The 14,202-nt window shown below is 36.4% G+C and overlaps 2 protein-coding genes across 2 annotated transcripts; one reads left to right on the top strand and one right to left on the bottom strand.

Moving 5' to 3' along the window:
• Positions 1-1,807: 1,807 nt before the first annotated feature.
• Positions 1,808-2,673, bottom strand: LOC122293589. Its single transcript, XM_043102133.1, has 2 exons — positions 2,275-2,673; positions 1,808-2,215 (listed from the first exon to the last, which is right to left on the bottom strand). Exons 1-2 carry the CDS (start codon positions 2,671-2,673, stop codon positions 1,808-1,810), a joined length of 807 nt encoding a protein of 268 aa, XP_042958067.1.
• A 3,335-nt stretch (positions 2,674-6,008) lies between these two features.
• Positions 6,009-10,854, top strand: LOC122294409 (auxin response factor 18-like). The gene is made up of 5 exons (XM_043103115.1): positions 6,009-6,825; positions 6,963-8,188; positions 9,234-10,132; positions 10,303-10,368; positions 10,559-10,854. Exons 2-5 carry the CDS (start codon positions 7,109-7,111, stop codon positions 10,638-10,640), a joined length of 2,127 nt encoding a protein of 708 aa, XP_042959049.1. The 5' UTR covers positions 6,009-6,825; positions 6,963-7,108; the 3' UTR covers positions 10,641-10,854.
• Positions 10,855-14,202: the final 3,348 nt, after the last annotated feature.

The raw sequence follows: 14,202 nt of genomic DNA, 5'->3' as shown, positions 1-14,202 counted from the left end.
CTCCAAAAAAGAATCAATGACCTGTTGCAGAGGAAGAAAAATCTGGAGAAAATAGTCGATCTTCTTGAGAAGAGGGAGATTGACCTGCAGAAGATAGAAAATCAGCTTGAGAAGGAGTTAGTGTGTCACACACAAGAACCTGATATTCAGAGGGAGCGCAAACTGGGCTCTACACTGTTTAGTGGTTTTGCATTAGTAGTACTTTTAATTTGTATTAGACATTTGCTCTTGTATTAAGGGAGAGGGAGCTAAATTCTTGGAGTGTTGTCATTATTAGATGATGATCCCCTGAATGTTAGAAACTTTTGTTGTAAATTAGGTATTTTGTTTTTGTATCTAAATGCACTGAGAATTGCTATAAATTATTTATTTTGTTGGAGTATGTAATGCACTGAGCATTATTTATTCCTAACTAAAGTGGGAATTTCCAATGGGCATTACTAGGATCTGGAACAACATCTGGAATTGATCAGTATTATGTAAAGAATCTTATTGTAATGAGATCTGGATGTTTAAATTTCTTGTTGTGAAAGCTGAATTCAAAACATCAATGCAGGTTGAATAAATCTAAGCTACGGGTTCATTAGGAGCTGCTAAACCTTTTTTTTTTTAAGTTATCATTCATTAGGACTACTCAAACGGGAGCATTTACAATCTAAGCCAGAGTCATATACTCAGAATCAATTACAACCCAAAATCATCTCAAATCACATCCAGAATCAATGCTACGAATGCACTACAACCCAAAATCATCCAATAATCACACCGAGAATCATCAAAGTTACGGATGCACTATAACCCAGAATCAATTACAACCCAGAATCCTATACTCAAAACAGAACACGTCTTGACTAAGGATCAAATACAATAATGCCAACAGTAATTGATATCCAAACCCAAACCATGCATTCCTATAAATCTCATGTGTAACCAATCTATTTCATGACACAAGTACAAAATAAACCCAAACCATATATTCTTAACAAACTATTTTTTGAAGATAAAATCTGCTTGCAATTGCCATTACACCAACAAATGATGCTTAATACCACATCAAAATTTTCAAAAAAGAATTAAAGCTTTGCAATGGCCCCCTCGTGCCCAGTAGTATTTCCACCACGGCATCAACCTACAGGGAAAACCAATGGAGATCATTTTGGTGCCAAATGTTAACAAGTTACCAACATGTACAAGATTAGCATAACTTCATCAAAAACATTTCATATAAACAAGTTGCATTACACAAATTATAATACCATCTAAATGTTATTCAATATTGACAAGCATAACAACGACAATCATGTCATTCTCGTGGTTGTGAACCATCTAATACAACGTGAAGAGGTTGTGATCCATCCAACCCAAACCGCATCTGTAGACCGAGAAAAGTAATGTATACCAGCTGATGTCAATATTACTATTAAAATATCGATAAACCACAAATTGGGATCCACTTACACTTTCTTGATTTTGCATTACTGTTTCTTGGGGCTGGGATTCAATAATGTCAGCAGCTAGTATGCTTTCTCGAACAGTCTGATGAAACGTTACCGTAAAAATCAAAGCAATGATTCAAAATCAAATATAACTATAATTTTTTTATTTTATAATTCAAACATAAATATAAATCAAATATATTACTTGCACGTGTCCAAATAAATTCTTGCGCACGTCTACGACTGGTGTATCTTCTCCATCTCGTTGAAAATAATATATCAAATATGTCATGTAGCAATTATAAAATTAAGCATCAACAAGGGAAAAATCAAAGTATTAATATAAGCACTTGTTTGCGTTTTCCCTTTCCCTATGCTCGCTTCGTCTTCTCCTTTACTTTTCGCAGGTCTCTCTCCATCCTAGATGCTCTCCTCAGAGATAAGGGTCTCCCTTTCCCTCTCACAACATGTGGACTGAGTACTTGTTTTAAAGAACCAATAGTAGCTGAAACATTTGTTGTACCAGCAACATTGGGACAATTTTGGGTGTACGATGGGAGATCTTGATTGCCAGAATACAGGTCAATCATTGCAAGCAACTTATTAGTTGCATCCAAAGTATGTTCTCTCGAACCCGCAGTATGAGTAATCATCTTATAACAAATGTTCAAAAGAGTTGAATAAGCTAAGAATCCTCCCGTTGCTGGACTGTGTCGTAGCTGCTGTGGATTAACATGTATCTTCTTTTGATGTCCTTCCTCCATCGATCCAAAATATACCTATCAGGAAATGATTTAAGCCCGTTACATTTGAGCACAACGAAAATGTGCCAGCACACTATCCCCCTCATTTCAAAAAACTCACAAGAAAACTTGACTGATGTATCTTCCTGACTAAAGTCCACTGAATGTGTAACCAACTTAGTGAACTCTTCGAGACAAACTTCATCGTCTACTACATAGGTCTTTATGGTACCATCCACCTTGAGTAAAATTGGGTCCAAGTTGATAATGCGGGCAAGTTGTTGCTGAACTTCCCTAAACTTTCCATTCTTGTACAAATCTTGATACCTCTTTTCAATTGGAGATCTTGAAATGCAGGGAATTGTGACATTAAATGAGTGGAAGTCCGCTACATTTTCTTTCTCAATTTTCTTTTTCAAGGCATTATCATATTGATTGACAAACTCTTTCAAGTTTGTCTTAGCATGAACATAGCCATCAAAAAAGGCATTCATGCTCTCGCTCCGCTAAGTTGTACTCATTCCAGCTCAGAAAACCTCTCTCAAAAAGGCCGGTACCCAGTACTCACACTCAGTGTATAAACTCTGCAACCACACATTCTCATGCAAGTTGTACGTGGTGATGAACTAATCCCAACATTTCTCAAACTCTTCCTGAGTTTAGCTGTTATACACACATTTCATTAATGCAGTTTTCATTCCAATTTTGTAGGAACCATAGTTGCCAAGCTTTTTGATAACTTTCTTAAGTATATGCCAAAGGTAAAATCGATGTCGGCTTTCGGGGAAAATAATTAAAATTACATTTTTCATTGCTGTGTCTTGATCAGTGATAATAGCCTTAGGGGCTATACCATCTATATACTACAACCACGTCTAGAATAACCACACGAAGGTCTCAGCATCCTTTGAGGAAATCAAGCCAGCTCCCAACAAAATTGATTGCCCATGGTAGTTTACACCAACAAATGGTGTAAAAGGCATCCCATATCGATTCGTCAGGTATGTGATGTCGAATGTGATCACATCACCGAAATATTGGTAGGCTACTCTATTACGAGGTCTGCCCAGAATACATTCTTTAACCTCTCGTCATCATCCAGGTCCGTAAAAAGTAGTCTCGAAGCGCCACAGCACCACCTGCGCCCAGTTGTAGATGTCGTGCCTTATCGATGTAGTTACGACAATCCTTTTCCAAAAACAGGAGGTTCTCAAATCCATCCACGCCAACAACAAGAGATCCAAAACTCTTATTCAATCGGATGCCAGCCATATCATTTGTATCAAGGACTCTTTTTACGGATTCACGTACTTCTCTATTACATCGAAGGAAGCGTGATTTCTTTGGGCTGAGGTTGTGGTTATGGATATTGTGAATTGTATTTAGCCGAAACTTTCCACCAATAGTTTTTGAGGCATTAATCTTTGTCTTACATTCAGTCTTTCCTGTTGGACAAGGGTTGGCAATATTCAAAATCCTATTCCGGGCCTTCCCACCAGGGGCACAGGCAAGCGTGACATATCTAACAATCCCATCCTCTCCCCTCTCACTCCTTTTTGTCATCACCCCAAACCCGCATTTCTTACCATATTCCTTATAATAACTCATTAAATCTTCTAAGGAATTAAACTCCATCTTTGACTTTGGCACATCATCACCATCCATTTGCATTTTCTCAGATGCTGCAACACTGGATATGGGGGTTTCAGTTTCCCCACCATCGGGTCTATTATCCTGTGCATCTGGTCTATATGTAAAACATTCATCAACTTTAGAGGATGTACATGGCGATTCAGTTTCCCAACCATCGGGTCTATTATCTTCTGTACCTTGGAATTTGCTTGTAAAGGAGCTTGTACTAATGCGAGATACCGAATCTTCCATGCCATGTTGAAATGGGTAACTACCATTTTGACAAAAAAAAAAAAAAAAACAATGCAATTAAACTCTTTTAAAAAACCAAATTATTAAAATTAAACATCTTCAATATGACATCCCCACCTGTAGGTTGCTTGGATATTGGTTGGCACTAGAATATGATAAAAAAACCCAATAACCACACAGGCATTGGTCCATAATAACCGTGCATGTAATTTGGGATATTTGGACAAGTTGATGGTATGTCCTAAAATGTACTTAAATAAGTTATTGATGTTTTTTGAAAATAAATATCAACTAATAAAAAAATAATGTTTTCGATATATTGAATAATATAACATACCACGGGTGGAGGATTTGAGCTAGATGGCTTTGAATTAGATGGGTCTTCTTTTCCATTTCCCATGCTAAGAGGGAGGCAAATGAATTGTCAATAGCAATATTATATAACTTAAACCACATTAAAATCTATAAACTAGTATATAAAAAATGATCAAAGATATGTATATCTACAAAAAAATCCCAACATCAACATTACTAGGAAGGAAACAATGTATTGCAAATGCTTTCCAGCCAATCACTTGGAATATATAAAACCAACAAAGTTATCATTGAGTATAATAATTAAGGTGGAGAACATTGACATAGATTTGGTAATAATTCACTATATTGTAACCATGGTTTACCAAGTTGACAAAAGCTTCTTCTAGCAAACATTCAATTTGTCTTGTCAATTTTTTTCCCTCTTTAAATATTTGATCTCTAAATATCTATCCTACTCACCTTGGGATTTGATCTCTAAATAATTAGTGGCATGTTCTATTTTAATTCATAAAGCAATTTATGTAGTGGACTGATTATTTTGATTTAGATTTGAAGACTTGCTCATGAGAGAGATCAATAAATATCAACCAAGTTTTCAGCATCATTAGATATAGTTAAGAGGCTTGAAGCCACACGGTTAGTACTTCAGTGGGAAGCGAATATTTAGTCATCCGAAAATTAAATCAACCAACTAGCCTACTGTTAAGAGATTATCATGGGCATTAAAAACTTTAAATTTTTCATAGCAGCAAGTTTATTCCAGCTCTAAGTCCATGTATGTTGTAGCTGTCAAAATTAAAATAGAGATGCATACGTAATGGAAGAAGCATTTTCATTTTTTCCCGTAAGCTGAAACAGGACACATTCATCAACACAACAACAACAGTACTCACACAAACTGGAGACACTGTAAACATCATTACTATAGACCAAAAAAATCTTTGAAACCAAATAGCAAGACTAAATCAGTTTGTGTAAAAGGAAAGAATACAACAATAGAAAAATAAAAAAGAACAAAAAAGAAAAATAAAAAACATAACTCATTACCGAATAAATCACAAAAAGTATGAAGCAAACTCAGATATAGAAATAGTGACAGACGGCGACCTCAACAACCAATTTTGTCCACGCCGACGACTTTCAGACGAGATTTTTCAGACCACGACAGTTTCAGGTCTTCTCTCTACTTTAGACGACCACAAAACAAAACATACCTTGTATTTCGATTTTTCTCTTTTTTTTTTTATTTTTTTATTTTTTTTTAAATATTAAAATATTAACTAACGTGGCAGTACACGCCAACTGATATCGCACCTGTTTTGCAAAACTGATTATATATAAAGGAATTGATTGAAAAATTATCTAGTACGATGTACTTGCTTTAATTTAATTTATAATGAAATCTCTGACGTGTTAAATTTAAATTGGTGTCTAATAATCCCAAAAATCAGACCGACCGGCCAAAATCGGAACTGAGAAAACGAAGGAACCACGTCAATGCTTCCACGACCTCCTCGCCAACCCGACCAAAAGATCGCCGACCCCTCCTCACGCTCTCACTCGCGTCTAGTCCACGTTCTTATCATCTACACCCGTTGAAACCAGGGGCTGCCTAATCCGTACGGAGAACCACGGTTAATTAACCGCGATATTTCACAAAATCGCAATATGATGTCGAGGTTTAAGGTTTCAAAAAACAATTGTTATCTGGTTGATTTTAAGATTGGAATCAAACAGTAGATAAGAACAAAAGTCTGGGTATGAGAGAGATTAATGCTGCCGATATATATATATATGAAGCACGGGAGGAATAGCATTTCTGTATATATGAATAGGCGCTGGTCTTTATTGCTTTGAACTTTGAAGCGTGCCGTGCATTGGGGAGATGTGAACTCTGTCATGCCGTACTGTATCCGATCGATGATATTAATGTCTCCCTCCCTGCCCGTGCATGAATGGAGTCACTGCAATCGAATCAAATCAAATTTTGCAGATTTTTTTAATTGAAAAACAGCAAATTAAACGCTGACCCAAAACTCTGCAAAGTTTTTTCTTCCTGGCTTTTTCAGTTTTTTGTATATGCTTTAACTGTGGTTTCAGTAACAGTTGAAGGTTTACCAGACGGCAAACGTTGTTCCCAAAGTTCATCTTTCTCTGGATAGTCTTCTGAACCTCGAAGCATTTTGTCGAGCTTTTGTATTGTCATTTATTTTTCTGGGAGCGTCTGAATTCTGAAATTGATCGGAGAAGAAGAAATATCTGGCATCAAGGCAAAATGTACTGTAAAGCTCCATCTGTGAAAATTCCCAAACTTCGATAGAGGCTTTTTTGTGGCTAATTTGGGGCTTCAAAAAGTGCAGAAAAGGTCTCTCTTGCAGAAGTTTTTGAGTCTCTGTAAAGAGTCTCCGGCCGCTTATCTTTGATTTTAATGCTCAGAAAAGAAGGTGAACAAGTGGGCTTTTAATTTCATAGAATCATAGCCCTCACCAGACGGTGTGAATTTAATGAAGTGGTTCACTTCTTATGCATGCTTAACTCCTTTTTTTTTTTTTTTTTTTGATCTTTTTTCGGTTGCTCACAGCATTTACTGAGTTATAGACTGGAGCTCCTTCAAGCGCTGTGAAGTAGAGGCCTTTATTTCCTTGAAAAAAATTCCAGTATATTAATCATAAAAAAGAGTGTTTTATTTTATCGCTGATTTTCAACTCTCAAAATTGCATTCTAAGAATGGAGGCAGGGAAGTGCTTGGATTCTCAGCTATGGCACGCCTGCGCCGGAGGTATGGTCCAGATGCCTCCGGTTAACTCCAAGGTCTTCTACTTCCCTCAAGGCCACGCTGAGCACGCCCAGGCCCACGTCGATTTCACCGCCCTACCCAGAATACCTGCTCTCATTCCTTGCCGAGTTGGGGCCGTGAAGTTCTTGGCTGACCCTGACACCGATGAGGTTTTCGCCAAGATCAGATTGGTTTCAATGAGAAACTCTGAGCTTGGCTTTGATGACGATCGTGTTCTAGGGTCAGGTGTGTCTGAGAATACAGAGAAACCCGCTTCCTTCGCGAAGACATTGACTCAATCAGACGCCAACAACGGTGGCGGTTTCTCGGTTCCGAGGTACTGCGCCGAGACGATCTTTCCGCGACTGGATTACACGGCGGATCCACCGGTTCAGACAGTGATTGCCAAGGATGTTCACGGCGTGGCCTGGAAATTTAGGCATATTTATAGAGGGACGCCGCGCCGGCATCTGTTGACGACTGGGTGGAGCACATTCGTGAACCACAAGAAGCTGGTTGCAGGGGACTCGGTTGTGTTCTTGAGAGCTGAAAATGGTGATCTTTGTATCGGTATTCGTCGAGCCAAGAGGGGGAATGGACTGTCTTCAGAGTTCCCATCTGGGTGGAACTCCGGTCCCTGCCGTACTGATTCACCATATGGTGGATTTTCAGAGCTTTTGAGGGAGGACAACACGGTAATGCGAAGTGGTTGCGGAAATTCAAGCCCCCGTGGCAATTTGAGAAGAAAAGGAAAGGTGAGGTCCGAATCGGTTACTGAAGCAGTCGCTCTTGCTGCTGCTGGGCAGCCATTTGAGGTTATATATTATCCCAGGGCAAGCACGCCAGAATTTGTTGTTAAGGCCTCGGCTGTGAAGCCAGCGATGAAGATGCAATGGTGCTCTGGGATGAGGTTTAAGATGGCATTTGAAACTGAAGATTCTTCCCGGATAAGCTGGTTCATGGGAACCATAGCTTCTGTTCAGGTTTCTGATCCCCTACGTTGGCCTAATTCCCCCTGGAGGCTACTTCAGGTGTTGTATTCCTCTACCATTCTAATAGCTTTGTTCAAGAATTTGGAATTCTGTTGGTTGTTGAATGTGTGTCCCCTTAGAAATATGTTAGATTTATTATGTTTCTTTGGCAATCAGCCTCTGATCACGTTTGTTGGTTGGGTTGAATGACATTTATTAATTTGGATACTTTCTGATCGCATTTCTTAGGCTACTTGCCTTGTGTCAGTTCGTGTTACTCTAGAATCTGTGGTCTCCTGAACTTTAGGTCAGATTTGTGGAATGCTTGCTCTAATATTACTGTTGAGCCGAGCAGAGTACATCTTGGCTTTGTAGGATACTTCTTTGCGACACTGTATCTTTACATTTTCACATGTTTTTCTCTGTCTAACAGAAACCATATACTTAATTTTCTGGTTGCCTTGTGAAGATTTCAGGAAAACCGTTTGTGATACTGCAGATCTAGTATATAAATATTGCCAAGTATAATGTTTGTTGTGTAATGGACACATGCAACTGTACAAGTGTAAGACCCTAAATTTTACATAGGGCCGTTGAAGAACCTACAGTCAATTTATGTTGCTTTGTTTAACATTTACAATTTAAGTACACACCTTGCCTTCTCCTCTATTATTACTCTTGAATTGGTAGAAATATTCAGACATCATAAATTCCTTGTGGTATTAATGGCAGACCAATTTTTCATGTCAAAATTGTGCTTTTTGTGCACCTAGAGGGATTCAAATAGTATATCTTTTGATTCCCATCCCTCTGTAAAATATATAATCAGTGTTCTTAGGATGAACCTTGTTTCCAAACTCTGATTTCAAGAAAGAAAAAACAGAAATTTTTGGGGGAAAGGGGTGGGGTAAGTAAAAGAAAAGCCACAGTTTGTAGCTATACATAATGTAATTCTACACAACAGCATTTAATCAGATTTGTGATTCTACACAACAGCATTTAATCAGATTTAAGAAAAGTATCTAACATGTTACGCAAAGCCTGAAGTCATTCCATCCTGCTGCTAGTATTTTCTGCTTACATCTACTTGTAAACAACATTTCAGGTGACATGGGATGAGCCAGATTTGCTACATAACGTGAAGTGTGTCAGCCCATGGTTGGTTGAACTGGTATCACACATTCCTACCACCCATCTCTCACCCTTCTTACCGCCAAGAAAAAAATTCCGCCTCCTGCAACACCCAGACTTTCCCCCTGATGGCCAATTTCCACTGCCATCAATTTCAGGCAACCCCCTTAGGCCCAGCAGCCCCTTGTGTTTTCTATCTGATTACACTGCTGCAGGCATACAGGGAGCCAGGCATGCTCAATTTGGAATATCTTTATCAGATCTCCACTTTAACAACAAACTGCAGTCAGGGCTGTTTCCAGCCAATGTCCAGCAGTTGAAAATACCTTCAAGAACTTGCAATGGCATCTTGACAGGCGACAAAAACAGCAATGAAAACTTATCTTGCTTGTTGACCATAGGAAATTCTTGTCAGAATTTGGAGAAATCGGATAATGGGAAGAGACACCAGTTTTTACTTTTCGGCCAACCAATACTCACTGAGCAGCAGATCTCTCGGAGTTCTAATGACAAAGTCTCACAAAATCTGGACATGAAAAATAAATCAGATGAGAATCAAGAAGTGAGGTTTCTTTCTGATGGTTCAGGATCCACGCTTGAGCAATTTTCACCAGAAAAATCATCAAGTGCTGGATCTTCATGGCACCAAGGTTTCCAAGACACTGAACTTGGGCTGGACACCGGTCATTGCAAGGTATTCATGGAGTCGGAGGATGTGGGACGCACACTTGACCTCTCAGTTTTTGATTCTTATGAAGAGCTGTACAGGAGGCTAGCCAACATGTTTGGAATAGAAAGATCAGACATGCTAAGCCCTGTGCTCTACCGAGATGCAACTGGTGCTGTCAAGCAAACTGGAGATGAACCATTCAGGTGATTTTGTTTTATCTTAATTTTCTTTTGTTTTTCGCTGTAATCTTATAGCCCTCAAGATTTGTTAGTTCTTCGTTTGAAAACCTTAGACATCTTAAATATATTTCTCTCACTTTGTTGGTATATAAATAATTTTTGGTCTTCTCTTCTTCCCTCTGTTGCAATTGCAGTGTATTTTTGAAAACTGCCAAAAGACTTACCATTCTGAAAGATTCAGGCAGCAACAATATTCGAAGGTAAACTGGGAAAAAGGGTCTTGCAGCTATGATCTCTGGTTCTTTATTTGCAATCTGTCCCTTCTCATTTTAGAAAAGGTCTTTTAGGGCATTTACGATTAACTTACTGCCCTAGCATAAATAATTAATTGCAAATACTTTTTGGTTCAATAATCATTCTTCAGATTCTTGTTTTAATGTTGTTTTTCAGGACGTGGATTACAGGAATGAGGAATGCTGAAAATGGACTAGATGCATCAAACAAGACAGGTCCCTTGAGCATATTTGCCTAATAGTGTGGAGTTTGATTCTTGAAACTGAATAAATCATGAAGGTTGTGTATTTCTATTATGAAATGTAGTTAGGAGAAACCAGGAATGAAACTCTTTATCTATTTTTTTCTTATGGTGATGCCTTGGTTTGTTTTGAATTTTAAATGTCTACACGTTTGCTGAAATTTGGTGATTAACATTATGGTGAACTTCTCATGTCTATGTTTGCCTTGAATCCATCTCTGCTACTTTCTCTTTCTTTTCGAGACACCAATGCATGTCTCCGATTTAAACAGTTCAAAAAGAATTTGTTCCAAGCACATCCCTAGCATTAATATGAGTACTAGAAACTAATAGTGATACCCGTCATTTTATACGTGAAGTTCCCCTTCAAGTTTCTTACCTTGGTTGAAAAGGTGTAGCACACCTTTTGTTAGAGTGGCAGGCACTTTGTAAATGTCATGGAAAAAATTTCATAGAGATTCATGAGATGAGGTCCAAATATCAAAATAATTCCTTGGTTCAAATGTTGTTAGTTTCGTGATGGAAAATGCTGACTTGGCGTGACAGTTTGGTGATGGTCAAATATAATACACGTCTCCTATTATTGGTTATATATGACATGTACCCTGTAAGAATAATTCTATTTGAAAATTTTTACGTCATACACCATCTACAAGGCATAATTTGATTTGGAATACAAGTTTTAAAATTTAAATTTTATAAATCAAATCATGTTATGTGAATGGTGTGTGGTGTAAAAAGATATTCAAATAACACTATACGAAGGAATATTTTGCTTTATGAACTTAATACCAGGATCTTTATGAAACTTTTTCAACCCAAAGACTTGTATAATAGTTAATTAATGAACTAACTACCTTTGAGCATGCTATTAAAGAATCTGCAATGGCAAACTCAGGTGAATATGCTAAAACCCCCAAGTGTTCATGCAGCTTTGATATTAATAGCCCTGAAATCTCCCTCTCTGCTTTTAACTTCATGGGGGAAGCAGTCAAGAACCTGTGAACTCTCAAGCCACAGTTAATTTGGAACAATACTGCTTTGGGGGTTCCTGAATGGCCTCCTTGCTTGACATTCTTGTTGTCTGACATCCTCTTGAAACTGGATGAAAATAAGACTGCCGTGCCAATACTAGAATTCCAGATGCCTCGCTTGTTTGACATTTTCACAAACTTTGAGGTAGACAAAATCTCACATAGATATATGGTTTATTAGTTCAGCAATAGAAAATGTTGATATTTCACATACTTGTCACGTCATAACCATTCGAGTATTATGCCACGTGTCCTTTTATTATTTGTCATGATACGGATATTCTTCGTATCATCATTTTTTATTGTTAAATTAATAGAGTTTGGATGAATAGATCATTTTGGGGCCTAATCTTAGGATCTTTCGACTTTCTTGAGCTGGCCTTTCATTCTTGTCCTAATCTTCTGCCTCCCCCCACTGAATTCTTTAAACAAAAGGCACAAGACTTCTGCGTTTTGTCATCTTTACAGTGTAGCATTTTTATGAAAATGCTAAAACCTATACACTTGGAGGTTTGCTTTTGGAGGAACTCTTCTTAATGTCTTTGTGTTTAACCTATACTCTTGTCAAATTATGGCCATTATGCGAACAAAAATGAAAAAATATATTGCATATAGGGCCAAATGCTAAACTCACAAAAATATATGTTTTAACATATAAATTTTAAAAATTAAATAATATATGAAATGAAGTTAGAATTATAAATTTGAAAAATATATATTTATATATATATATATATAAGAAATAATATTTGCAATTCTAATATGTGTAGGTTCCATACATTCCATGCACGCGAAAAAAGTTATTTTTTAATAGTGGATCCTATTTTTTATCAAGTGGAGTGTGAAGCTTACACATCGTAAAACTGCATATAACATTATAATATTTAATATATCTATACATATATAACTGAATTAGTAATTCCTTTTGGAATTAGGAGTCTTTTAATTTTGCCAATAAACAAGCTGGTTTATGTCACACGGATATACAATTATTTTAAATAATAAAAAATGCTATAAGGAAGCCTTATAACACACACATGCATCTGCCTAATCAACATGTGATTTGTTATTTTTATCATTATATTTAAACATATGAATATTTAAGCATTAAAATAAAATGACAATTAAATCACATATTGAATTAAGAAAAAATCTAGATTCAAGCATAATTGTGTACTAATGTGTGCACCAATTTATTGTGATTGGTCAAAAAGTAAATTTTATTGAAAAATTGCTAATTTAAATTTTAAGTATGAAGGAATCAGTATTGGTACGCAGATTAGTACGCGACTTTACTTGTATTTATCTAAATGTAAGGTGTGAAGTGTAAAACTTTCATGTAGAATTTTTTTTTAATTAAATAAATCAAAACATCTTATTTAATGCTAAAAAAATTAAACAGAAACTAGATATGCCCTAAAATGCATGTTGATTTGAAAAGGCAGTCTTCTGAAAATGACCATCATCGAAGTTCTTCTTGGCAAAAATCACAACCAGTTAATTAAATCTTGTACAAAATAGTTTCAACGACCTTCACACGATCCCTAGAAAATATCGGAATCATAACTTTTTTTCTTAAATTACTATCAAGTAGCAAATAGCACTCTCTGTCCAAAATCTTTAAGTTTTTGGTGGTGTTAAGAATGACATGTTTATTTTCCATACCCACGTATGTGTGTACATATATTATATGTGTGTGTGATAAAATTGATCAGTAGGCCTTATTTTTTACACACACAACACACTGCTAATGCAAAAACATTCCACATAAGTTATGTTAAGAAATTATTGATGTTTCAAGTTGTTGAAGGTTATAATGAGTTTCACTATATATTGTGTGTCAACACACAGGCATTGTGTAGAAAGACTTATGTATATGAGTTACTCTATTCTCAAGCTGATGTGTAGAGGACACCATTATCATCACTTAAATTATAATATTTAATTTGTAAGATTCAAATTTTTAAATTAATATTCTAAATCAAATTATGTTATGTAAGTATTTTACTAAATGTGCTCTTCACATCGGCTTAAGAATAGAATTTACACACTCAGCACATTGCTGATGTGGAAACTTTCTACAATATTTCTCATCATCTCTTTTTCATTATACTCTCATCATTCCATGATGTAGTATTAGATGATTAGAGACTAATGATTATGTTTCACTTGTAAACCTATCATTTAATATCATATCATAAGATGATAAGAAAAAATATAATGAATAGAATTTTTCATACAAAAAACTAATTGGTGTTTTGGTTTTCTTAAAGTTATAATAGATTCAACTATAAGCAGTGTGTTAACATATCAATTTATGTGTAGCAAAACTCTTTATATATATATATATATATGCATATATGGGTGTAGAGAGAGAGAGAGAGTCAAAATGCAAGCAATGGCATCGTTGATGGAGAGACAAAAGTGGCACCTAATTTGCACGGGCAATGTGATGATACAACTCATGAAAAACACATTGTCAAAGTGGGCAACGACATAATCATTGCTTATTAGAGTATCTCATT

Source organism: Carya illinoinensis, chromosome 14 (assembly GCF_018687715.1).
Source record: "Carya illinoinensis cultivar Pawnee chromosome 14, C.illinoinensisPawnee_v1, whole genome shotgun sequence".
In the NCBI taxonomy this organism is placed as follows: Eukaryota; Viridiplantae; Streptophyta; class Magnoliopsida; order Fagales; family Juglandaceae; genus Carya; species Carya illinoinensis.
Note: the sequence above shows the minus strand (reverse complement) of the source record. Positions and strands in the feature narration are given on the sequence as shown.

What these genes read in the sequence shown, in the direction of transcription:
- LOC122293589 (XM_043102133.1), bottom strand. Translation starts at nt 2,673, where the DNA reads ATGAATGCCTTTTTTGATGGCTATGTTCATGCTAAGACAAACTTGAAA. An exon ending in TTTTTGAAATGAGGGGGATA is followed by an intron (nt 2,216 to 2,274) that starts GTGTGCTGGCAC and finishes ATTTCCTGATAG; the next exon opens with GTATATTTTGGATCGATGGA.
- LOC122294409 (XM_043103115.1), top strand. Translation starts at nt 7,109, where the DNA reads ATGGAGGCAGGGAAGTGCTTGGATTCTCAGCTATGGCACGCCTGCGCC. An exon ending in CCCCCTGGAGGCTACTTCAG is followed by an intron (nt 8,189 to 9,233) that starts GTGTTGTATTCC and finishes ACAACATTTCAG; the next exon opens with GTGACATGGGATGAGCCAGA. An exon ending in ACTGGAGATGAACCATTCAG is followed by an intron (nt 10,133 to 10,302) that starts GTGATTTTGTTT and finishes TTGCAATTGCAG; the next exon opens with TGTATTTTTGAAAACTGCCA.